Source organism: Capricornis sumatraensis, chromosome 3, assembly GCF_032405125.1.
Source record: "Capricornis sumatraensis isolate serow.1 chromosome 3, serow.2, whole genome shotgun sequence".
Lineage (NCBI taxonomy): Eukaryota > Metazoa > Chordata > Mammalia > Artiodactyla > Bovidae > Capricornis > Capricornis sumatraensis.
In genome coordinates this window covers 165,479,569-165,502,830 of record NC_091071.1, presented here as the reverse complement: position 1 = coordinate 165,502,830, position 23,262 = coordinate 165,479,569, and the positions used below count along the sequence as shown (strand labels likewise).

Below are 23,262 nucleotides of genomic sequence, written 5' to 3'. Positions count from 1 at the left end.
AGGATCACTGTCCTTGAGAAACTTGTTTTCTGGTTGGACAGGCAGATGCCAAAGGAAACTGCTGCCTTGAAACAAGTGCTGGTATGGGTGTGATCAGTACTGTGTCAGTAGAGGGGAGCCCCGAGAACTGGGCTGCACAAGGAGGGGGGCAAGGAAGACATGGAGAAGGACACTGGCTAGCAGGGCCCTGGAGACAGGCAGAGGTGGAAGAGGAAGGAGCATGTGTGAGGCCTGGAGGTGTGCAGTGGGGAGCCACAAGCAGTTCTGTGTCCTGGGGCTCTGAGAATGAGAGGGGTGTGGTCAGAGATGAGGCTGAACTGGTGGGTGGGACTAGCTCCTGCAGGGTCTGTGAAGGCCATGGCACCTTCTAAACTCTCTGTGTGCCTGTCCTCACTCCATTCATGCCATGGGGTTTGGATTTTACCCTTGTGTTTTCTCTCTGCCCTCTCCCATACCACCTTTCCCCTTCAAGGGCTTCAGGTTCCCCACCTGTGAATTAGGGAACTGGGCCAGCAGATCTCTGAGGTCTCATCTAGCTCTGACACTGGGACCCTTTTCTCTGTTCAAAGCAAGGAGTCTGATGCACACAGCGTAGTATACAGTGTGTTCTCAGTAAGTATCTTCTGGGTGGATGAATAAAATACCAGCCCCCAGGGATTGCACTGTTGTCAACCTCAGTCTCTTAGCAAGAGAGGGGCCTCAGGGAGGGTGTGGATCAGCTTTAATTCTCCCATCTTGCAGGGCAGGAACAGGGTGTCTTAGAGCCACTGGGCATAAGAGGCCATGTGGTGTAGTGGAGGGGCTTGCCCAGGTGGCAGAAAGAGGAGCCATAAAAGGATGAGAACTGAGGACTGTGGACTCCCAGCCCAGGGGATGCTCTCTTTATACCAGGCCGCCCCTGGTTGGAGAGATGGTAGAGTGATCATAAAGGAGAGTCACCGCTCAGTATGCAGGGCCCTGGGCAGGTCCCTGGACACAGGGTACTTGTGAGAACATGAGAAGTGAATGCCTTAGGCAACCTGGAAGGCTTTCAGAAGAGGTAAAGCTTGGCCTGGACTTTGAAAAACAGACTTGTATAAGGGGAGGTGTGAGAGGCCGACAGATGCACAGACATGTATTGTTTCATGTATGTTTACCCATGTGCTCCATTACATACACCCCCCCCACCATGTAGATATGGGTATGTGTGTGCATGCTAAGTCGCTTCAGTCATGTCCACCTCTTTGTGACCCTATGGACTGTACACCAGGCTCCTCTGTCCATGAGATTCTCCAGGCAAGAATACTGCAGTGGATTGCCATGCCCTTCTCCACGGGATCTTCCCGAGCCAGGGGTCAAACCTGCATCTCTTATGTCTCCTGAATTGGCTAGACGGTTCTTTACCTCTAGCACCATCTGGGAAGCCCAGATATGGGTGTATCAAATAGACAGTTGCACAATCATACTGATCCACAAAAGCACATGCAAATTTTAAAGTCTTAGAGACAAACCTTTTCACTTACATGCACAGAAGCAGACTGTTACACACTCAAGTACACAAGAATCAGTGATATTCCACCAGCTTGAGAGTCAGAATTACACAGGGAAATATGCAAAAGCACAAATCCAAACAAATGTAAACAGACTCAATTATATGGATACAGGCATGCGGTCACACTCAGATGACTACACAAAGAGGAACCCACATGTTCAGGGTTACAGATACACAGCTACACAGCCACATTCAAGCACACAAATACAAATATCCAAGTATATGTCCTTCAAGGTCATGGAGAGCCACAGATAAAGTGGAGGGGTAGGTAGCTTGAAGCAGTGGATACTGGTCTCAGTCTGGGTTTGAGTACTGGCTCTGTAGCTTAATGCTGTTTGACTTTGGACTCATCAGTTAACTTCATGGAACCTCAGTTTTCCCATCTGTAAAATGGAGATGATAAAAAGTATACCTACCTTAACAGAATTGTTTTGTGGATGAAATGAAGTAATGCATGAAAGCAGTTATCACAGTGCCTGGCACATAGTAAGTGCTATATAAAAGTGTTCTGTTATTATTTTGAACACAGTTACTACAGAAATATAGTCAGATAAACATATTTGCACGAACAAGCAGAGACAAGAGATACGCAGACACGTGACACTCACGGGGTAGTGGTTGATTGTCCCTAGCAGCGGCAAGGTTCCGAACCCCGCCTATCTGGAGCCCGGGCCCCTTGTTCTCTTGGTTCCACTGCAATCCTCAGAGGCAGTCCCTGGCTTGGGAGAGCGAGCGACCCGCCGGCCCCACCTGGACAGGCCCGGCCGTTCCCAGAGCAACTGGGCGGGGCGGCTCAGCAGGTCTCCCAGGTCCTCGGAGAGGCGGAGCCTGACGGAGCTGCCCCTGGCCCCGCCCCTCCCCGGTCATTGGCCGCAGAGCCTGGGGGCGTGGCCGAGCCGGGGCTCGGGGCGCCTGCGGTGGACGCCCGCGCTTCTCTCTGCCTCCCTCCTGTGGCTGCGGGCCCGGCGGCCGGGCTGGTTGGGCTGCGCTAGGGTTCCCGCGCCGGCTCCCGCGCCCACCATGGGCAACTCACACCACAAGAGGAAGGCCCCCAGCGGCCCCCGGGCCCGCAGCTTCTGGCGGTTCGGGCGGTCGGCGAAGCGGCCGGCAGGTAGGGGCTGGGGGTGGGGGCGGGGCAGGCGGGGAGGAGGGTCTGCCTGCCGCAGTTGCCGCCGCCGCTGCTGCCCTCTCCCGGGGCTTGTCGGGTGTGAGTTTGGGGGGGCCGGGAATCCCCCGCACAGACCCCACCCCTCACATGCAGGCAGACACATGTACGCACGAATACCCGCGGGCGGGCACACGTACATGTTCACAATCTACACGGTCACATACACAACACCCACTGAGATGTACGGACATGCAGACACAAAATCACATACAGGTTCACACCCACGCCATCGTGGGACCCACAGATCCTGAGTGGGACACCTACCTGTGTATATGGCTTATACAGCCACACAAACACCACCACACGCACAGATTCAGGCACAATCATTCATGGAGGTAGAGTTGCCCAACGTCTTCGGCACACATATGTACACACAGGTTCAAAACTGCACAACCATCCAGACCCTAAAGCACTTATACACACACAGACACATTCACGCACGCACATTTGGTCCCCAGGCTTTAGCCCCCACAGGCTGAAAGTTTGCAGGAGGGAGGGGGAGACAAAGGTGAAGGGGAGAAGCAGGAAACCAGGAGCTGGAGACTCGGGCCGCCTCCATCTGGCGTGATCGGGAGTCGGACTGGTTCCCTGGGTTCCCTCCCCACCCCCATCCGCACCGCCGCTGCCTCTATCTGTCCCCCATCCCCTCCCACCCGCGGTCCCCGCTGCCGCATCTCCCCCTTTCAGTGCAGCCACCGAGCTGGAACGCAGCCCTTCCCGGCGTGCTGCGGGATCCCTCCGCGTGTCACATTCCATCCTCCAAGTCGGGGGGAGGGGGCAGAATTGGGAAGGCCTCCAGCTCTAGGGCTGGGAGCCGGAATTCCTGGTTTCCCCCAGCGGGTGTGGCGGTTCAGGGTATCCCCGCGTCCCAAGGGGTGTTGTGGAGGAGGGGCTGTCGAAAGTGCCTAGTTCCCTCACCTGGTGAATCCAGACATGGGGTAGGGGCAGGACAGTGAGCCACTCCCTACCCCACAAGATAAGGGGTCTCCAACAGAGTCTGTGTCTGCTGGTCTTTGGGAATGAGAGACTCCTAGAGAAGATGGCTTAGGGAGGCCTCCCTGTTGTGGTGGGGGAATACACTCATGTCTTCCCAGGTTCCACATTCCTAGAGGTTCTGAATTGAGCCTGATGATCTCATCCCTCCAGGCAGGGGGCGACAGAAAGGCCCAAGCCTGGGAATTAGGGGGTCTGGGTTCTCCAAGTGTCTCTGGTATGGGCTCAAAGACCTTGAGCAAATTGCTTTCACTTTTCTGGACGTCCCTGGCTCCTAGAGGAGGCCTGTCTGTCAAATTAGGGCGGCATAGCTTAGGTGACTTCTTGGGATCCTTGCAGTTTCTGGCTGGTTATTTCATGGTGAAAGGTACTGAGGTCTAGAGAAGGTGGACTTATCCAAGCTCACTGCCTGCAGTGGTCTGAAGAATAATCATGGTTATTAGGAAGAAGGTTAGTTAAATTCTGGGGTTAAATCTCTGAGGTTCCTCAGAAGCTGGGTTGATGAGAGACTCCTGAACCTTCCAGGCGCCCTGTCCCAGTAATCCTGAAATCTGGCCTGTGCCCACCTGTCTCTCCTCTCGGAATCTGCTCCGAGTGGGTGGGGCTGGGACTGGGGATCTTCATCTGCCCTCAGATGGCCACTCTAATCTGATGGTTTCCTGAGAACCAACTGTGGGTCCAGACTTGTGACCATTTGTGGTGGGAGAGAGAGATTAAGAGGGCTGTGTTTGCAGTCTTCTGCCTTCTGCCCTTAAGGAAGATGCCTGGGGCTTCTAGCAGCCCTTGTGTTCTTTCAGTTCCTGCTACAACTCAAGGGTCAACCAGGCTTTGAAGGTGTTCCTAAAAACCCAGAAAGCGATGTCAAAGCAACACGAAAGTAAGTGTGGGGGCTAGGGAATATTCTAAGGCTATATTAAAAGGCTTTGGGGTTGGGGTCTGTTTTAGAAAACTGGGGAGCTGGTATTAAAGAAGTTAACTGTTGGGACTTCTCTGGCAGCCCAGTGGTTAAGACTCTGCGATTCCACTGCAGGGGCCTAGGTTCAACTCCTGGTCAGGGAACTAAGATCCCACATGCCCATATGAAATGGCACAAAAAAAAAGAAAAAAGTTAACTGTACTGTTAACTGTTGATTAGATGAGAGAACCTGGCCAAGGATGCATTCCAGCTGTGGGTATGGTCACGAACAAAGGCTTTGAGATTGAGTATGGAGGTTGGAAAGAAACATAGTTGAGGCTTCTTCCTTGTGCCTGGGAGGGGAAAAAGTGAACGTAAACTTCAGTCTTTAATTTTACTTCTGCTGAGGATTCTGAGGCTTCCCTGGCCTCGGCCTCTGCTGACACAGGCCTAGGTATGGGACTGAGGCTTGAGTACTTACTCCTTGGATTGGTCTGTGAAAGGATGGGGGAAAGAATGCCAGGCAAACAGAGAGGGCTGCAGTCTACAGGCCGCAGGGAGCCAGTGAAGGTGTTTGAGCAAGGGAGGAGCCTATGAACGTGGTGTGTTAGGAGGATGGCAGGTGCCGCAGGACAGGGTGCGGGGTGGGGTGGTGAGAGTAGAGACTCATAGAACAGTCTGGAGGCTGTTGCAGTAATCCAGGGGAGAGGTGGTGAAGTGAGGGCTGGGGCAGGGTGAGGACTGTGGGAGTGGAAAAGGAGTGGCCACTGCAGAGACACTGGGAGGAGATGGCAGAAGTGATGGGACCCGGGATTAATCAGATGTTGAGCTGTATGGGCCAGAGAGGGCTGTGAAGGCTCTGTGCCTGAGGCTGCGTGACTGGGGGATGGTAGCAGAGATAATGCAGAGATAAAAAAGAAAAAAGTGAAGTCGCTTAGTCATGTCCAACTCTTTGGGACCCCATGGACTGTAGCCTACCAGGTTCCTCCATCCATGGGATTTTCCAGGCAAGAATACTGGAGTGGGTTGCCATTTCCTTCTCCAGGGGATCTTCCTGACCCAGGGATCAAACCTGGGTCCCCGGCATTGTAGGCAGAAGCTTTACTATCTGAGCCACCAGGGAAGTCCTATGCAGAGATAAACCTTATGCTAAACCCTTTACATCAATTAATTCATGTGTCCTCCAGCTGTTTTACAAGCCAGAAGCTATTGTCCTCCCTATTTTACAGATGAGAAAGCTGGAGCTCAGAGAAGTTAAGTCACTTGTCCAAGGCTACTCAGCAAGGAGGTTGCTGAATGGGGATTCACACCCAAACCTGTCAGATTCCAAAGACTGCACTCTTAATTATTTTAGGTATAGATGGATTTCCTCCTAGGATGGAGGGGCCTGCAGGTCCTCTGATGAAGAAAGCCTGAGGCCCTGGGAGACTGGGACTCTGTGGGGAGCAAAGGTGGAGGAAACACTATGGAGAAAGGGCAGGGGTTGAGGACTACGCATTGAACCCTCCAAGGGCTCGGCGAGGGAGCTGGTGGGCAGTGGGAAGGGAAACCGAGTTTTAAGGAAGGGTCGGCCCTGTGTTGCAAATGTCCTTGAACCATAGAGAAGGATGAGGATGGATGGGGAGAGGCCTCCTCATTGCTGGAAAGACATTGGAACCCGCTAGGATTGTGTGACCTTGGTTCTCAGGAATCCAACTCAATTCTCCCAGCCCCAGGCCAGCTGGGCAGTTAGTCCTGGGAAGTTTGGGGGACTGGTGGAGGATGTGAACTGGGAGCTCGAGCAGTACCCCCAGCACCCTGCCCCGCTTCCTGTCCCCACATGCATTATGCTGTCAGGTTTATGCATACGGCTCCCCTCCTGGTAGGGTTTATTTTTCCCACTTTGCAGATGAAGAAACTGAGGGACAGGACCAAGTCTTTGGTGGAGTCAGACTCCCCCTGCCTCGACCTGGAGCCCCAGGGCCACAGCTGGGAGAAGGGATGCTCCTGTTACCTCCCCCGCCCCCTTCCCTCTACATCTCTCTCATTTGACTAGGGTGGGACAACTTGTGATCAACTGTAAGTCCAGACTTGCTTGTTGGAGCCCTGGGCTTCCAGATAAAGGGCTGGGCCAACCCTCTCTGGTCTGAGGGATCTGAGATAAGCTGAACCCCCTCGCTGCCCCAGGCCCTGACCCAAAATGAGGGACCACTACCCTCTTTCTAGGGGCAGAGTCATACATGCCAAGGGCTCTTTAGAACTTGTCTCCCCAGCCCTCCCACCTCATAGAGACTGAGGCCCAGAAGAAGGCAGTGCCTGGTTCAGGATCAGACTGCAGTGGAGGAGCAATGAGAGCTCAGGCCTAGGACCTCTGACTCCCAGGGCAGTGGGATATCTGGTGTGGGATCCGAACTCCCTTTCTTCCCAAACAGGGGGGTTAGGGCTACCAGATGGGGCTAGGTCGCTGAGGAGCTGATAGGAAGCTGATGTTAAGTGTCCCTTATCAGAGTTTATCTTAAAAATGGTTCTTAATGCCACTTGAGATTTGAAGAGTGCTGTGCAAGTGGATGGGAGAGGAGGCCTTTGGTGGCATGGGAAGAGCAGCAGCCAGTCTGAGCTGGCCTCACATCCTGACTCTGCTGTTATTAGCTGTGTGACCTTGGACAGGTCACTAACCCTAGGGGAGTGCTTTTGTATGACGAGGGGCATTTAGTGAGACCATGTGTGTCTCAGTCATCACTCAGTCAGTGCTAGCTTATTTACTGTTGTAAGTAAAAAGGCCCCACGGGGCTTCTTGGGTGGCTCAGTAGGTAAAGAATCCACCTGCAGCGCAGGAGACCCAGGAGACGTGGGTTCGATCCTTGGGTCGGGAAGATTCCCTGGAGAAGGACATGGCTATCCACTCCAGTATTCTTGCTTGGAGAATTCCACGGACAGAGGAGCCTGTCAGGCTGCAGTCTTTGGGGTTGCAAAGAGTCAGACATGACTGAGCGACTGTGTGCACACACACACACACACACACACCCACTGACCCACACACACACACACACACACCTGGAGAGGCAGAGGCTCCCTCTGATGATAACACTTTGCCTTTACACTTGGTTGTGTGGCTTCAAGTTTCCCAGGCACTCTATGAGTGGGGATTAGTCCCGCCTTGCAGATACCCTGAGAGGCTGATTCTGTTCAAGGCCTGGAATCCAGACTTTCTGACTCCCGGCCTTTTTCTCTCCTGGCTTCATGGTGACTGACTCTCTGGCATCTATAAAATGAGGATAATCATGCCTTGAAGGAACAAAGGAAAGGGTTTGGGAAAGTCAGAATCGCACCCTGGCCGAAAGAGATTATTATGTCATTGTCAGCAACAGATGCTGACCCGGAAACTCATTATGACATTTACTAATATTATGGTAGCTAATTCCTCCCTGTGTTACTGTCTGTTCCCCCAGGCGCCTGTGGGATGGGATCCTCCTCTCCCTGTCCCTGGCACTCCCTGCCCCCAATATTTACCTTAGAACCAGCCTGTCAGCTCTGCCCAGGCTGGGGCGGAGCTTCGCACTGAGAAAAGGAAGGGGGATTCCCATTGTGTAGAAGTGGGGTACAGAGTTATCCTACTTTGGCCCATGACTGAGGCTACTGCCCCCTTCCCCCTCTCCGACCTCTTAACTTCCTGAGACTTAGGGTCACTAAGGCATTTGGAGTGAGACCCGGGTTCTGGGCTCAGCCACTTCCTGGTTGGGTGACCTTGAGCAAGTCACTTTCCCGCAAGTCACTTTCCCACAGGCCTCCTTGCACTCATTTGTAAGAGGGGAGCTCACACCTTCCTTTCAAGTTTCTTGTTCTTCAAGTTCTTCGAGACAGTAGAAGAGAAAGTGTGTCGAGAACTGTAAAGCGCCTCCACCTGAGAGTTACATTTACTTCCCTTTGTCTTGCCTCGCCTCTAAGAGAATAAAATCTACCCATGCTTTGGATGCTGCTCCTATAGGAAGGCCGTGGTCCCCTTTGGGCCTTGGATGGCCCACCAGTACAGCTGTGGAGGGGCTGAGATGCCTCCAAACACCCTGGATCCTGGGTCTTGGCTCCAGAGCAAGGCCACCTGGGCAGCTGTGCCCTCCCCCTTCATTCCTCTCCCCTGAGTCAGGCCGGCCTGGCTGTGGGTGCGCCACAGCCCCCGCCCCTTGCTCTGGAACCGGGCAGGTTGAGGCCTCACCCTGTGGAGCATGTTGCCAAGACAGTGTGTACGCTTGCGCACAGGTGCACATGGCCTTGGAGGGGCGGGGGCTCCCTGCCCCATTCCCCCTTGTTCCCAGGCTCAGGAGGGCCCCAGAGCCACGGATACATGTACCTGTCTTCGTGTACAAGCAGCCACCTAGCAGGGCCCTGCATGAATCTGTACAGTGGTGCTCACGTGGCTTAAGGAGGCATGGGTGTGCTCTGTGGATGTGTTTGTGAGGGGCCCGCCTGTGAGGGTGGCCCCAGTGGGACATTTTGGAGGTGCGAGCTGCACACCTCTGCTGGTGGACAGTATCTGCAGGTGTGTTTCCTGGTGTGCCCTGCATCTTGGGAGGCGTGCCTGGGATCAAGGTGTCTTCTCAGATCCAGGAAGCCTCCTCCCCCGGGCAGGTAGGCGGAGGCAGCGCGGTGCGCCTCAGCCCGGCTGCACCTCTGAACTCTGCCAGGGCAGGAGGTCCTGGAACATGGACTCCAAGTGTGGCCTTTGCCAAGGTCCTTCCGTCCTCTGGGCCTCAGTTTCTTGGCGAGGTGCATGCTCTCCACTTAAGACTCAGCTTGCTGAGCCTCTCCCCAGAGGAGCTACAGGTGTGTTGACCTGTGCCTGAAGTGGCTCAGAGTGGCTTCGGCCCTGGCCAAGCCACAGTTGGTTGGGGGCAGGGTGTTGCTGGGGGAACCAGATGTTATCAAGTGTGAGAGCCTTGGATCAGACTGGGGAATTTGCAGCTGTGGCCCTGACCGCAGGCTGCAGGCCTGGGACCTTGATGCTCCCCCCGCCCCTGGCTTAGCAGAGCTCAGCCCTTAGTTTCCCTGGTTGGGGAATGCTGAGCATGACTTGGTCCTGCAGGGTTGAAGGCTCCAGTCTGGGGGCCAGCCAGAGCTTGGGCAGTCTCCTGGCTCTCTGAGCCTCACAGGTCAGTTACCAGGAGAGTACGTTTGAGCACCTACCTCAAAGGACTGTTGTCAGATCTGAGAGGGCAGAGACTGCCTTCTGCCAGCATCTGGCATGGTGCCTGGCATGAATTAATCACCCTACAAGTGTCACTCGACTGCTCTTTTCTGTTTGAGTAGGACTTATAAGAGGGGTGGATGGGTCTGGCCTAAGAGGGAGGGAAGAATGGACGATGTCGCCAAGAAACGTCCCATCTGTGGGGGTGATCTTCGCTTCAGAGGGAAGATCAGGTTTGTAGCTGGCACAGCAGGCAGAACATGGCTTTTGGATTCAAGTGGTCTTGAGTGCCAATGCTGCCCTGTCATTTACCAGCTTTATTATAATGCTTCCCCTCTCTGGTGTCCATTATCCTCATCTGTAAAATGGAGATAAACGTGCCTGCTTCTTGGGAATTCCCTGGTGGTCCAGTGGTTAGGATTCTGGGCTTTCACTGCTGGGGCCCAAGTTCAACTCCTGGTCAGGGAAGGAAGATCCTGCAAGCTATGCAGTGCCGCCAAAGGGGAAAAAAAGCCTAGTTCTTAAAAGTGTTGTTTAGATTGCAGTGATCTGTGGATATATACTACGTAGCCCCACAGAATTTTGTTCTCTGGAGAGTGAAGGCTCAGCTGTCTGGGTGAGTGGTCCTTAAGAAGTGGCGCAGCAAGTGAAGGACCAGCAGAAGGATCTCGTGGCATGGGAGCCACTGTGGATTCATAGATCTCCAGGGACTCAGAGAGAGAAAGGTGCTGTGAGAGAGGGGTATCCTCAGGTGAGTTTGGGAGACTGCGCTTTATGGTTCACAGATCTTCTCTTCCACAGTCTCAGCTACTCTTTTTTTTTTTTGGCTGAACCGCCTGGCATGGCATTCAGGATCTTAGTTCCCTAAGCAGGAATTGAACCTCTGCCCCTTGCAGTGGAAGCACAGAGTCTTAACCACTGGACCTCCAGGGAAGTCCCTCAGCTAGCTACTTGTTCCTGGAGTTGCCAGGGGCAATCTCTTTTAACACTGTCAATACTCAGCTTAACCTTCAGTACTGACCTCTTGGGGTTCTTTGAATAAAATCCAGACTGCCAGCGCCAACGGGGCCCTCCCTGACCTGGCTTCTGCCCCTTCTCACCTGCTTTCTCTCCCTTGCTCACTGTATTCCAGCCACACTGGCCTCTGCTCTGTTCTGGGAAACCCACCCCACCACTCCTGCCTCAAGGCTGTAGGCTTGCTGTTGCCTCTTTCTAGAAGTTTCTGTGCCCAGCACTTGGCCTGGCCGGCTCCTTCTCATTCTTTAGGTCTTGCTTCCAATGGCTTTCCTTTGATGCCTCCTCAAGTTACACACTTCCTGTCACAGCTTCTCAGCCTTCACTATCTGAAATTATTGTTAGTTCACCTCATTCATGTATTCATCAAATATTTATTGAACTCATTGTATGTGCCAGACACTAGGGATATACTGGTGAACAAGGTAAAAATTCTCCATTAGCTATAACCCCTAGTACTAGTTTAATAAATATTTGCTGATTAAACAAATGTCTTACAAAGAGTAGTTATTGGCCTTGTTTCCATAAGGGGTCATTACTTGTATGTGATGGGGCTGGATTTGAACCTGGACCCGAGTTCCCTGCAAGTGCCTTCCTGCCCCCACTCTTATTGCCCTTATCTATGAGCTGTTTCTTGGCTAATTCTGTTCTCCTTGCCTGGTGATCCAGCAGTCACTGAGTCAACAGAGTGAGGCCAGTGGCAAGGATCCTGGGCAGGAGGAGCAAGAAGTCTGTGTGGAAGGCCTGCCTCTGTCGTGTGGCCTTGCAGAGTTCACAATGCTTCCTTCTGGGGTTGCTGATGTCATGTCACCTAAGTGGGAAGACAGTCCTTTGGAAAACCTGGGGCTGAACACACACATGAGGGGCTGTTAGCACCTGCTACTGTGATGGGTGTCTCCCTGGCTTCCCAGCATGTGTCCTGGGCTGGCTCTCTCTCCTCCAGAACCTCTGCCAGTGGCTTTGCTATCCCCACAGGCAGTCCTGAGCCTCTGCTTGGCCGCTGCCTGCTCTGAGATCCTTTCCCAGGGAAGCACCCTCACCAGCCAGGACTTGGGGCTGGGCATCATGCCAAGTCTAGTCTGGTGGCTCTTCCCCCTCCCATCTGGCAGTTGGGACCCTTGCCTTAGCTCTGGCTCCTGACTGTTTAGAAAAAGACTTGGGAAGTGGGCCAAGGGGGAGGGCATTGGACGGCCCCTGGAGTTGACTATCTTTGACCCTCCTAGTCATCCCCTCTACAAGAGCGGGGTATTTAGAGACTCTGGGCCTCAGTTTCCGTGTCGGAGCCTGGGAGGGTTCCTGTCCCAGCCCCGCACTTGGGGGCGGTGTCGGTGGTGGGCGGGATCAGTGGCGAAGGTGGGAGGAGGACCTGGGGAGCAGCCCCTCCCCCTCCTCTGGCTGGAGCCGGCGCTCTGCAGCTGGGCTCTGGCAGACTGGTCCCCTCAGCGCTGGGTTCTGAAGGCGTCGCTGGGCGTTCTGGAGAGGTCAGCGTAGGGGACGGCCCCAGTGGCGCCTGCAATCATGGTGGTGTTCCTGGGCCGCCACCTCCCGGCGCTCCTCGGGCTCTTTAAGAAGAAGGGTGAGTGGGTGTGGCTGGGGGGCTTAGATGAGGGATCCCCGACACCCCCATTTGCCAGACCCTTCTGTAGGATGGGGCATCGAGGCCGGGGAAGGTCATGGGATGGGGGCTGGGGGCTGGTAATGAGGCCAGACGACTGCCCTGTCGGCCGCGATGCCTTTGTCCACTGCTCTTCCGCTGCCTTTGTCTGCTCTCTGCTTGTTCCGAGGGCGGCTCTAGGTGTCTCTGACCTTGAAGCCTGTAGCCCTCCGGCAGGATTGCCTTCCTCCAGGGGTGCTCATACTTTACTGGGTACATCCCAGTACTTCAGTTCCAAGAGGTAGGGCACCCCCTCCCAGGTGGGCTCAGCTGTGTGGGAGGATGGCAGGTGGGGAGCAGAGTAGAGAGGAAAGTAGTAACCCTGGAAGTTGGGGAGCAGGTCAGGGAAATCCTGTTTGAAGGCCTGGGGGTTTGTTTTGAGGGGAGGGGCCTCTCCCCACTTTCTTCTAGGATATGGGCTTTCAGGCCTGGATTAAGATATAGGGGCCAGAGCTTATTAGACTTTTGGGGGGGTGCCAAAGGGCCCCCAAATGTGGGTATGATTCAGGAGGCCCCTCTGGGAACCTGTAGTTTAGTCTTGGCTCTGACTGCAGTTTGCTGGGTGACCTTAGGCAAGACCTTTCCTCTTGGGGCCTGCTTATGGACTTGTAACTCAGGAGATTAGGGAGAGGATCGCTGAGAGATGCCCCCAGCTCTGACCTTGTGGGTTTCCTGAGGATTCCTTGGGCAGGAGCTCAGCTGTTGAAGACTGGGCTGAGGAGGGAGGAAGGGACAGGTCAGGTGTCTGAACTGAAGACCCTGATCTTGGGGCGCGGCCCTTTAAAGGGCTTGTTTTGTTCCTGTTGCTCCACAAGGTGCTGCCAAGGTCATGTGACCCACACCAAGCTTTTGCTTATGTTGTGGGTTCCATTTAAAGGGGAGCTGGGGCTGCACACTGCTGACACAGCCCCCTATTCCCAGGATTAGGTGACCAGCTCCTCCATGGGCAAGGCCTGTAACAAGATCCTTTGTAATGGATCCATGGCTCGTTGGCATCAGGGCCTGGGCCTCGAGGAGAGGGGGATACCTGGGACTGGTCCCCAAGAGAGGCTGGAGTTGCTTCATCTGGGAGTGGAGGGGCTGGGATCCATCTTCTCCCCTCCCCTGCCTATCCTTCCACTAAGGGACAGCTGCATGGGTGAGTGGGGGACCCAGGAGGCCATATCCTTGGTTTAGTCCACACCCCAGGACTTCTGGGAACCCAGTTATGACCTGTGTCAGAGCCCACCCCTTCCTAGTGTCCCGTGTGTCTTTTTCTTGGACCTGGGCCAAGGAGGTGTACAAAAAAGGTGGTTTGTCTTTCTGTAAAGTCGAGTTCGGAATCTGGAGACAAGAGAAATGTATTTGCTCTGGCCTATGTGTACACTGGAGTGTCTTACATGGGGCTCTGAGTGACAGTTGTGGGTATATATGGGTACTGTTTGCGTAGATTCAGAATGGGGACTATGGGAGTCGTGTGTATACCTGGGGGCTGGGTGTGCTGTGGTGTGGGCACACAGATGTGGTTATACCTGGATGCTATTTGTTTGTGTACACACTAAATGAAGCCTGTGGGTGTTGTGTGCATATATAATAGGCATATATGCCCCTATATGGGGCCCTTTGTGTCTTGTGGGTACTCAGATATATGTACACTTGGATACAGCTTGAGTATATATCGTGTTGGCCAAAAAGTTCATTTGGGGAGTTTTCTATAAGATGTTATGGAAAAACCAGAACGAACTTTTCAGCCAACCCAATTCTTGGGGGCTGTGTGTATGCAGTATATACCCGGGGACTGTGGGTTGTGAGTACAGACTAGGAGAAGTCTGTACTGGGCAGGTGCCCTGTGCACCCTGGGGACTGTGGGTGTCCTTGCTGCAGTGTCTGTACATTCGCAGGACCCAGATGCCTTTGGGCCTCACTTTCCTTCCTCCTTCATCCCACCAGGCTCTGCCAAGGCTGAGAGCGACAAACGACTGAGTGTAGGGCCCGGCCAGGGGCCAGGGTCTGTAGTGGATGACCACCAGGACAATGTCTTCTTCCCCAGTGGGCGACCGCCTCACCTGGAAGAGTTACACACGCAGGCCCAGGAAGGGCTCCGTTCCCTCCAGCACCAAGGTAACTGCCTCCCTCCGCGTCTAGCGATGCTTTCAGCTCGCACTCAGGGGCCTGGCTCAGCATGCCTCTCTGATGTCTTTCAGAAAAACAAAAACTGAACAAGGGTGCCTGGGACCATGGAGACACCCAGAGCTTACAGGTGCGCCCCGCCCCCAGCTCAGTCTTGACTCTGTTCCTCCCTCTCTGCTTGACTTGACCTCTGCCAAGTATGTCTTTGAACCTTTCTGGATCTGTTTCCTTTCTGTATTGTGAAAACTAGACTAGTTGCCCGCTGAGGGCTGGTCCAGGGTAGCTCTGGTGGATGCTTGCTCAGTGCTAGGTGACACTGGGACAGGTTAGGAGGGGTGAATCTGAGTCAGAAGTTCAAAAGGGGGAGCCTGCAGAGGCAGGCGTCAGCCCCACTCACGCCTCTGGGCTGATCCTTCTTCTCCCAACAGTCTTCCCGCACTGGGCCAGATGATGATAGCATCTCCTTCTGCAGCCAGACCACGTCCTACACGGCTGAGAGCTCCACGGCAGAGGACGCACTCTCCATCCGCTCTGAGATGATCCAGCGCAAAGGTGTCTGCTCACCAGCCAGGGATTCTTGGGCAAGGGAGGGGGAGCGGCGGGCACCTAGCACCTGCATCTTTCCCTTTTCCTCCTAATCTAGTGTTTCCCAAGACACTGTGACTCAGTGAATTCAGGAAACATAGTACCCTATGTCCTCTTGGAGATTCGTGATGAATGTTAACTGAAAAGCAGGGTAGTTGAGAGTTGAGAAACCTGGGTTTGAGCCTTGTGTTGATACAGCTGTGTGATCTTGGGCCAACCCTTTACCTCTCTGTGTTCCTGTTTGATGTTCTATAAAAAAGAGGACAAGAATACTTGCCTTATGGGAACAAACGCCAAGTGTTTAGAACACATAATAAGTGTTCACTAAATGGAAATTATCCTTATTGACCTAGTAGAACCTTGCAGAAGAGTATCTAGCTTTAACCCAGTTTTGCCCATGCCTACTTGACGGTGGAAATCTTTTTTCACAGAGCTGTTGTTAATAGTCTGTAAAAGTCGTGCTTGCCGGAATGTGCCCCAAGGCCTGCTCTAATAGTTTCTCTCCCCTGGACTGGTCCCCAGGCTCCACCTTCCGGCCCCACGACTCGTTTCCCAAACCATCTGGAAAGTCGGGGCGCCGGCGGCGGGAGCGGCGGAGCACGGTGCTGGGACTACCGCAGCACGTGCAAAAGGAACTCGGTGAGCACCCCATTGAGGAGGCTGTGGTTGGGAGCCCTGGCCCACCCCTCCGCTGACTCCCGCCCACATCTCCACTGACTCCCACGTCCTCCTTGGTCCTTCCAGGCCTGCGGAATGAACGTGAGCCACCAGGTACGCCTCGGCCTCCGGGTCCACGGGACGCTATACGCATTCCCACAGTGGATGGCCGTCCGGCAGGCCCGGCCGCAGGGCCGGGGGCCAGGGTGTCCCTGCAGGCGCTGGAGGCAGAGGCTGAAGCCGGGACTGAGGCCATGCTGCAGCGCCACATCGACCGCATCTACCGCGATGACATGCTCTTCGGCTGGTCCACAGGGGCGCGGCCCCCGCCGCTAACCCGGCCCATGTCCCTCGCAGTGCCCGGACTGACGGGAGGGGCCGGGCCTCCAGAACCCCTGAGCCCGGCCATGTCCATCTCGCCCCAGGCCACCTACTTGTCGAAGCTGATCCCACACGCCGTGCTGCCGCCCACTGTGGACGTGGTGGCCCTGGGCCGCTGCAGCTTGCGCACCCTGAGCCGCTGCAGCCTGCTCTCAGCCAGCCCGGCCTCTGTCCGCTCTCTGGGCCGTTTCTCCTCAGTCTCCAGCCCGCGACCCCGCAGCCGCCACCCTTCCTCCTCCAGCGATACCTGGAGCCATTCTCAGTCCTCCGAGACCATCGTGTCTGATGGCTCCACCCTCTCCTCTAAGGGTGGCTCTGAGGGCCGGCCAGAGGGCTCCGTGGCCAACAGTAGCGTGGCGCCCCCTCCGCAGGGGGGCAGCGGGCGGGGCTCTCCCAGCGGGGGCAGCACCGCCGAAGCCTCGGACACTGTCAGCATTCGGAGCGGGAGCCAGTTGTCTGGCAGGAGCGTGTCCCTACGTAAGCTGAAGCGGCCCCCGCCGCCTCCCCGCCGGACCCACTCGCTCCATCAGCGCAGCTCGGCAGTCCCTGATGGGCCCTTGGGGCTGCCTCCCAAGCCCGAGCGGAAGCAGCAGCTGCAGCCGCCGCGGCCGCCCACCACTGGAGGGTCTGAAGGGATGGCGGCGCCGCCCTGTCCACCCAGCTCGGCAGGCGGCTGGGTGTCTGGCTTGTCTCCGGGTGGCTCCCGGCGTCCCCCACGCTCCCCGGAACGGACACTCTCACCCTCCAGTGGATACTCGAGCCAAAGTGGTACCCCTACCCTACCCCCCAAGGGTCTAGCAGGGGCTCCTGCTTCCCCCGGCAAGGCCCAGCCCCCCAAACCAGAACGCGTCACTTCCCTTCGATCTCCCGGGGCCTCGGTCTCCTCCTCGCTCACGTCTCTGTGTTCCTCTTCCTCTGATCCAGCACCCTCAGACCGCTCTGGTCCTCACATGTCGACTGCCCTGGGCGACAGGTTTGTCATACCTCCTCACCCCAAGGTGGCTGCCCCCTTCTCCCCACCTCCCTCTAAGCCCAAGAGTCCAAACCAAGCTGCCCTTGCTCCTGCTGTAGTCCCGGGGCCCGTCTCTACCACCGCTGCCAGTTCTGAGTCCCCACCCACTCCCCAGACATCCCTGACCCCACCTCAGGCATGTGCTGCCTCCAAAGACCAGTCACCCCCTCCGTCCCCACCGCCATCGTATCACCCACCCCCACCCCCCACTAAGAAGCCAGAGGTGGTTGAGGGGGCCCTGTTTGCCCCAGAGACCGCTGAGGAGCCCTTCCAAGATCCCAACTGGCCCCCTCCCCCACCTCCTACCCCAGAGGAGCAGGACCTGTCCATGGCCGACTTCCCACCACCCGAGGAAGCCTTTTTCTCTGTGGCTAGCCCTGAGCCCGCAGGGCCTTCACCCCTCCCAGAGGCCTCCTTATCTGCTGTTTCCTTCCAGAACCAGCCCTCTGGTACCCCAGACCCTCCTCCAGCCCCGCCAGCCCCACCTGCTGCCGGCTGTGTCACAGGGCTCCTGGCCAAGGCCCCTCGGAAGGAGCCGGTGGGCTGCAGCAAGGGTGGGGGCCTTCCCCGGGAGGATGCCAGCCCACCCCTGGTCACACCCTCACTCCTGCAGACGGTTCGGCTGCGCTCTGTGGGCCCTCCCACGGTGGCTCCAAATCCAGCATCTGGGCCATCGCCCCCCCAGAAGCCACTCCGAAGGGCCCTTTCAGGGAGGGCTAGCCCTGCATCTGCGGCATCCTTGGGGCTCCATGCGGCTGTTCAGCTCAAGGCCTCTAACCTGGCTGTCAGCACGGGCCCTGTGGGTGCCCAGCCCAATGGACCACCTGAGGCAGAGCCACGATCCCCTGCCTCTACGGCCAGCTTCATCTTCTCCAAGGGCACTAAGAAGCTGCAGCTGGAGCGGCCTGTGTCCCCGGAGACCCAGGCTGACCTCCAGCGAAACCTGGTAGCTGAACTAAGGAGCATCTCAGAGCAACGGCCACCCCAGGCCCCAAAGAAGCCACCTAAGGCTCCCCCGCCCGTGGCTCGCAAGCCTTCTGGGGGCGTTCCCCTTCCCACCTCCCCCAGCTTTCCTCGGGCTGAGCCCCTTACTGCGCCTCCCACCAATGGGCTCCCCCATGCCGAGGACAGGACTAAGGAGGAGCTGGCAGAGAATGGAAGTGTCCTGCAGCTGGTGGGCCCTGAGGAGCAGAAGCTGGGCCCACCCACTACAGGTACAGTGGGCTGGGAGGGGTGGGGTGTGGAATCCAGCACTGGTCATGGGACACAGGTATCGAAGTTCTGCCCTTAGGGACTTGCTCTTGGATCTTGAAGGTTTTTCTGGTCTGGGGGTGTCTGGGGAGGGTGACCTGTCACCTCCGATGAGCTCCATTGAAGGAGTTTGGTATAAGGGTCTCTGGAGTCAGACCTACTGAGTTTGAATTCCAGCTCTGCCATTTTATCCACCCATCCTGGCCTCGAGTTCCTCACTGTGAAGTGTGAGGAGTGATACTTTATAGAGGCAGAGGGAGCATTTGTAAAATGTCGAGCCCCGTGCTGTTGGGGTGGTCAGTAAAGCAAGGGGGTGAGGATGTGCCCTGGGCTCTTAGTGGCCAGAACCAAACTCAGGGGCCCTTGGCTGAGTGTCCTTTCTTTGCCCTCTGCAGACCCATAGAAAGAGCTGGTCTGACCACCAGACAGCTCGCTGGCACTGCTGACCCATCCCAGGAATACATTCTCAGGGACCTGAGCGGCTCCGAGGATGAGAGGATATGGCAGACACTTAACCTAATGGGGGGACGCCTGCAGCCTTAACCTCCACGGCCTTCGGTATTTATGCAAGCCTGTGTGGATCCTGTCCTCCAAGTCACCCAGCTCTCATGCCTTTTCCTGAATGGACTCACCTCTGGCAGCTGCTGCTTCAGTCTTGGCCTTAGCCTCATCTTGGAGGAGGTAGCTGGTGGGAGTGGATGTCTGCGCCCCCTGCTGGCCTCAAGGCCACAGAGATGGGGGACCACAGCACCTCACTTTTTCTTTTTTTCCATATCCAAATCATGCACATGCTGTAGTCCAGAATCAAAGCACTTTTGAAAAGTGGCTGCATGTCCATCCCCCAGGGCCCGTGAAGCCACATTCCAAGGGCCTGTTTACATGGCAGCAGCATCAGTCCCCAGCAGCCAGCCCATGGCTGGAACTAACCTGTCCCCACCCTCTGATCCAGTTTGCTCCTTTTCTTAGTTCTTGAAGGTAGGCAAGTCGTATTCCCACAGGCTTCTCCAGGCTGGAGGCAGGATTGGGGCTGTGGCATTCCAAAGCACAAAAGGTGCAGCTGGGGTTAGCCCCCCCTGTGCCTCAACTTACCATCAACCAGCTTCCTGCCTTCTAGTTCCGACAGGTGCTTCGTGGAGGGGACAGGAAGTTGGGAGCCTGTCAAGGTCCAAATGGGTGGTGGAGACCACCAGAGGGGAGGTTCACAGGCTCGCTCTGCCCTCCCAAGAACAGAGCAGGGAGTCATGTCATGGGTCACTTGGCCCCATTTCACTTCATCAGGTTGGGGTGGGCGAGCATGACTCTTTAGAGGCAGGAGCCCACAGGCCGTGGCAGAGTTGGGTCCCTTTCAGCTTAGGAAGTACTGAGGACGTGGATCAAAGGGTGGGGCTGGGGCTGGCAGGGAAGAGCTTCTTTGGGCAGTGGGCTAGGACCTTGCCCTGTGGATTTCATTCTGACCTACCTTTTCTCTGCTCTGTGCATGTCCTTTCTGCAGCTGCCTGTTAGTGCAGGTGGTTCCACTGGGGGAGGGTGCTGACACTGAGTGACAGGATGGGAAGCCAAGGGTGCATTCTGTTCCAGACTTTTCCCTAGTCAAAGCGGGGGCACTTGCTGCTCCTAGGGGTGGGCTGGGTGGTTCCCCCCTGTAGATGTCAGTCAGTCTCTGCTACTGATCTCTCCAGGAATCTTACTGATCTTTCCATGTTCAACCAGCGCCACCTATGCTGGTAAGCTCATTTCCTCTGAGGTTCCACGGAGGTGACCCTACTGCTTCCTCCTGCAGTGTGGCTGTCACCAGGGTTGCCCCTTCTGTATTTATCTTCTTTCTTCAACAGTGACTCAGGCTTGAGCTGGACAAGAAACCTTTTTAGCTGCTTCTCCTCCACCCAGGAGACAGGTTGACCCTCTCCCAGAACAAGAGCTGGGAACACAGGGGATGTAGTTGGAGAGCCCAGGTTCCTCTGGCCCTCTCTACCATCTTCTCTGCAGCTATAAACCAGTGCTCTTGCCTGCCTGCTGTGTTGTGCCTGCCCAGTAAGATGGGGAAGACAGTCGGTAAACCAGCTCTGCTCAGAGCTCCTGATCAACCTCCTGGGAATGAGGGACTAGGACCAGGCCAGAGCTTCCATGACATCAAGCCTAGGCAGCGGCCAGAGAGCTGCTGGAAGTGGGAGGGAGCCCACCTTCTCTCTCCCTCCCCTCTCTCTGTTACTCCTTATCTTCAGTTAGTCCTCTGAGCTTGTTTCCCCACTGGGTGGGACAGAGTTGAAAGGAGAAGGGAGGATCTCCCAAGAGGCAATCCTTCTTTGTCCTCTGGGGTAAATGAACTTGACCTAGTGCACATGGAGACCAAAAGCCTCTGATTTTTAATTTCCATAAAAATGTTAGAGAGAAAAGTATATAAATATATATATTTCTTTAAATTTTTGAGTCTTTGATATGTCTATACAATCTGTTCCTTCTGCCCTGAAGCCGGAGTGAGACACATGGAAAAACTCTGTGTGGATTTCATTCGAAGGTGTTAATTAAATGATTAAAACTTGGTTGTGGCTGGTGCTTCTTAATGGGGAGGGTCAGGGTGGTGGTCTGCACCCTACATTTAGAAAGGAAAATGTTCTGGACCCCAAAGTGAGCCTTTTCTGCTCAACACAGCTATAGGGAAAGTCAAGGTATCTGCGGTCCAGCCCAGTCCATCCATGCCCCCATTACAGGTTCAAAAGTCCAAGATACATGCAGCCCTAGGCAGGGTGAGGAGCCCAGAAGTTGCTATACTGTGTTCTCTGCCGAGCTGGCCCAGCTCACAGACAGGTCCCATCCAGGCACCCTTGTTCAAATATTTTATTTGAATTTATGACAGCGACATTTAGTGGTTCTGAGATGGCTTATGGAGAAGTACCCCACCCTCCCTGAAGAAAAAACCAGTCTGTGCCATCCAACACCACACAGCTGGTTGAGGGAGTATCCCCACCTAGCATGATCAAAGGACATTCCAGGAGCCCTGGGGCAGGTCCTACCCCCTAGCGCCAAGCCTCAGAGTTGGCATGCTGGGGGAAAGCTGCCAGCCACTTGGTAGACCACTAGGTTCTCTGTTTTCCCTTCCCTCCCCTTTTCAAATCCCACAGTTTCCTGTTGGGGAGAGGCTGTAATTAGCCTGGTTCAGGCACCAGATCCCAGCCAGAGACATGGCTGCCGTGACAACTCTAGGAAAACTGGAAACCAGTATTCTTCCAATTGGAAGGGTTATGGCATAGACTTTTTCTGAGTTACGTTACATTGAAGCCAGATTTGTCAGGTCAGCTGCCAAGGGAAGAAGGTAGGGCAGGACTCCCCTTCACTCCCCAGGTCAGCCTCTCCCTGCAGCCAGACAGGGTGCTCCTGGATCCTAGGGAGGCTGAGCTGCCCCTCACCCAGTCTGTGCCTGAAAGAGTCCTGAATGTCCTGCTTCAGTGTCCTGAGAGATGGATAAGCAGGTGACAGACGGAGCAAATTAAGGAGAGAGCAGATGACTAAGGATGATGAGAAAAGGGAGGAAGACGCCAGGTTGGCTAGCTGATGTTCCCCCCTTTCAGTGATTTACAGGAGACGGACCCCAGCTTGGTCATGAAGTTGGTTTGCTTCCACTGTGCAATGCACTCATCAGAAATTTTAAAGTCAGCCTGGGCAAGAAAAATAACAAAAAAAAGTGATTATAGTGATGGTAGCAGGACTGCAAGAAAACAGACTCATACTACTAGTAATGTAAGGTGACTCAACTTCTCTAAGAGAGCAGTTTGTGAAAACTTTCATCTCCTATCATTTGCCTAAGGTAAGTTCACTTTAGGAATTTAGTTTAAGAAAATAATCATGAATAAGTACAAAGAACTGGTATAATGCATCTACTGTAGCATTCTAAGTGAAAATCTGAGAACAACCTCAATGTCCAAATAAGGTTTTGGAAATGATCATTATGATACTATACTATATATATATGATTCTCACTCCTCAGTATTTAAAAGATGGGTAAATTTTTGAAGCATAAAGTAAAAAAAAAAGAATAAACATAGTACGACTCAAACTACCAATATAAACACATTATCACTACACATAAAAGAAGTCCAGAAGGAAACCAATCACTAAGGACATTTTTCAGAACCAGTAGGTAGCAGAATTATAGATGTTAGTTTTGTTCCCCCTACATTTTAGACATTTCTACAATGAAAACTTATTTTATAGCCAGAAAAAAATAAGTTGACTCAAAAAAGCAGCCTGGGAAACTAGGAAAGGAGGGAGTGGATAAAGCCAGGTGTCACTTGCAGGAGCACGGAGAGGTAGAAACCACTCTAAAAGCCCTGCAGAAACACTTGTCTGTTGAGGAAACGAAGTATTAACTAGATAAAGCCACATGTGCAGTGACTTAGCTGTGCAAGGAGAGTGAATCTCTGGCTGCTTTATGCAATGATGTAGCCCCAGCACCTAGAACAGTGCCAGACGTACATGTTAGGGACTCAACAGGTGCTGAATGAATGAATGAATTCTGGGCAGGTGATACAAGTCAGTGCTCTGAGAATCAGTGCTCTCACACCTGGCTGGGCAGGAAGGACTCCAGGAGGGCTCTGATCCTGGCTCTTTCACTTCTGGTGACCCTGTGTGGCCGTGCCAGATAAACTGGGGATCATCTCCCATCACAGATGAAGATCTAACGAGGAAACATCTGCAGTGCCTCACACGCTGCCTCTAACAGCCTGTCAGTGCTCAGTGCCTGTGAAGGCCCATGGGCTCTCAGGCACCTCATTTCAGAGGGCTGGAATGAAGGAAGAGAGGGGCTTAGACGCAGGAAGGCCCAGCTGGGGAAAGGGCAGGTGTGGAATCAGTAACAGC

General features: G+C 54.6%; 2 protein-coding genes across 2 annotated transcripts in view; one reads left to right on the top strand and one right to left on the bottom strand.

Annotated features, from left to right (window-relative positions):
• The first annotated feature begins 2,551 nt into the window (after window positions 1-2,551).
• Window positions 2,552-20,780, top strand: NHSL3 (NHS like 3). Its single transcript, XM_068968013.1, has 7 exons — window positions 2,552-2,642; window positions 14,343-14,513; window positions 14,597-14,652; window positions 14,951-15,074; window positions 15,630-15,746; window positions 15,852-18,371; window positions 18,804-20,780. Exons 1-7 carry the CDS (start codon window positions 2,552-2,554, stop codon window positions 18,809-18,811), a joined length of 3,087 nt encoding a protein of 1,028 aa, XP_068824114.1. The 3' UTR covers window positions 18,812-20,780.
• A 463-nt stretch (window positions 20,781-21,243) lies between these two features.
• YARS1 (tyrosyl-tRNA synthetase 1) overlaps window positions 21,244-23,262 on the bottom strand; it is a 31,390-nt gene continuing 29,371 nt past the window's right edge. The window contains exon 13 of the mRNA XM_068967839.1: window positions 21,244-22,061. Coding sequence (XP_068823940.1) covers window positions 21,951-22,061 — 111 coding nt within the window. The 3' untranslated portion in view covers window positions 21,244-21,950. The remainder of the gene's footprint in view (window positions 22,062-23,262) is intronic.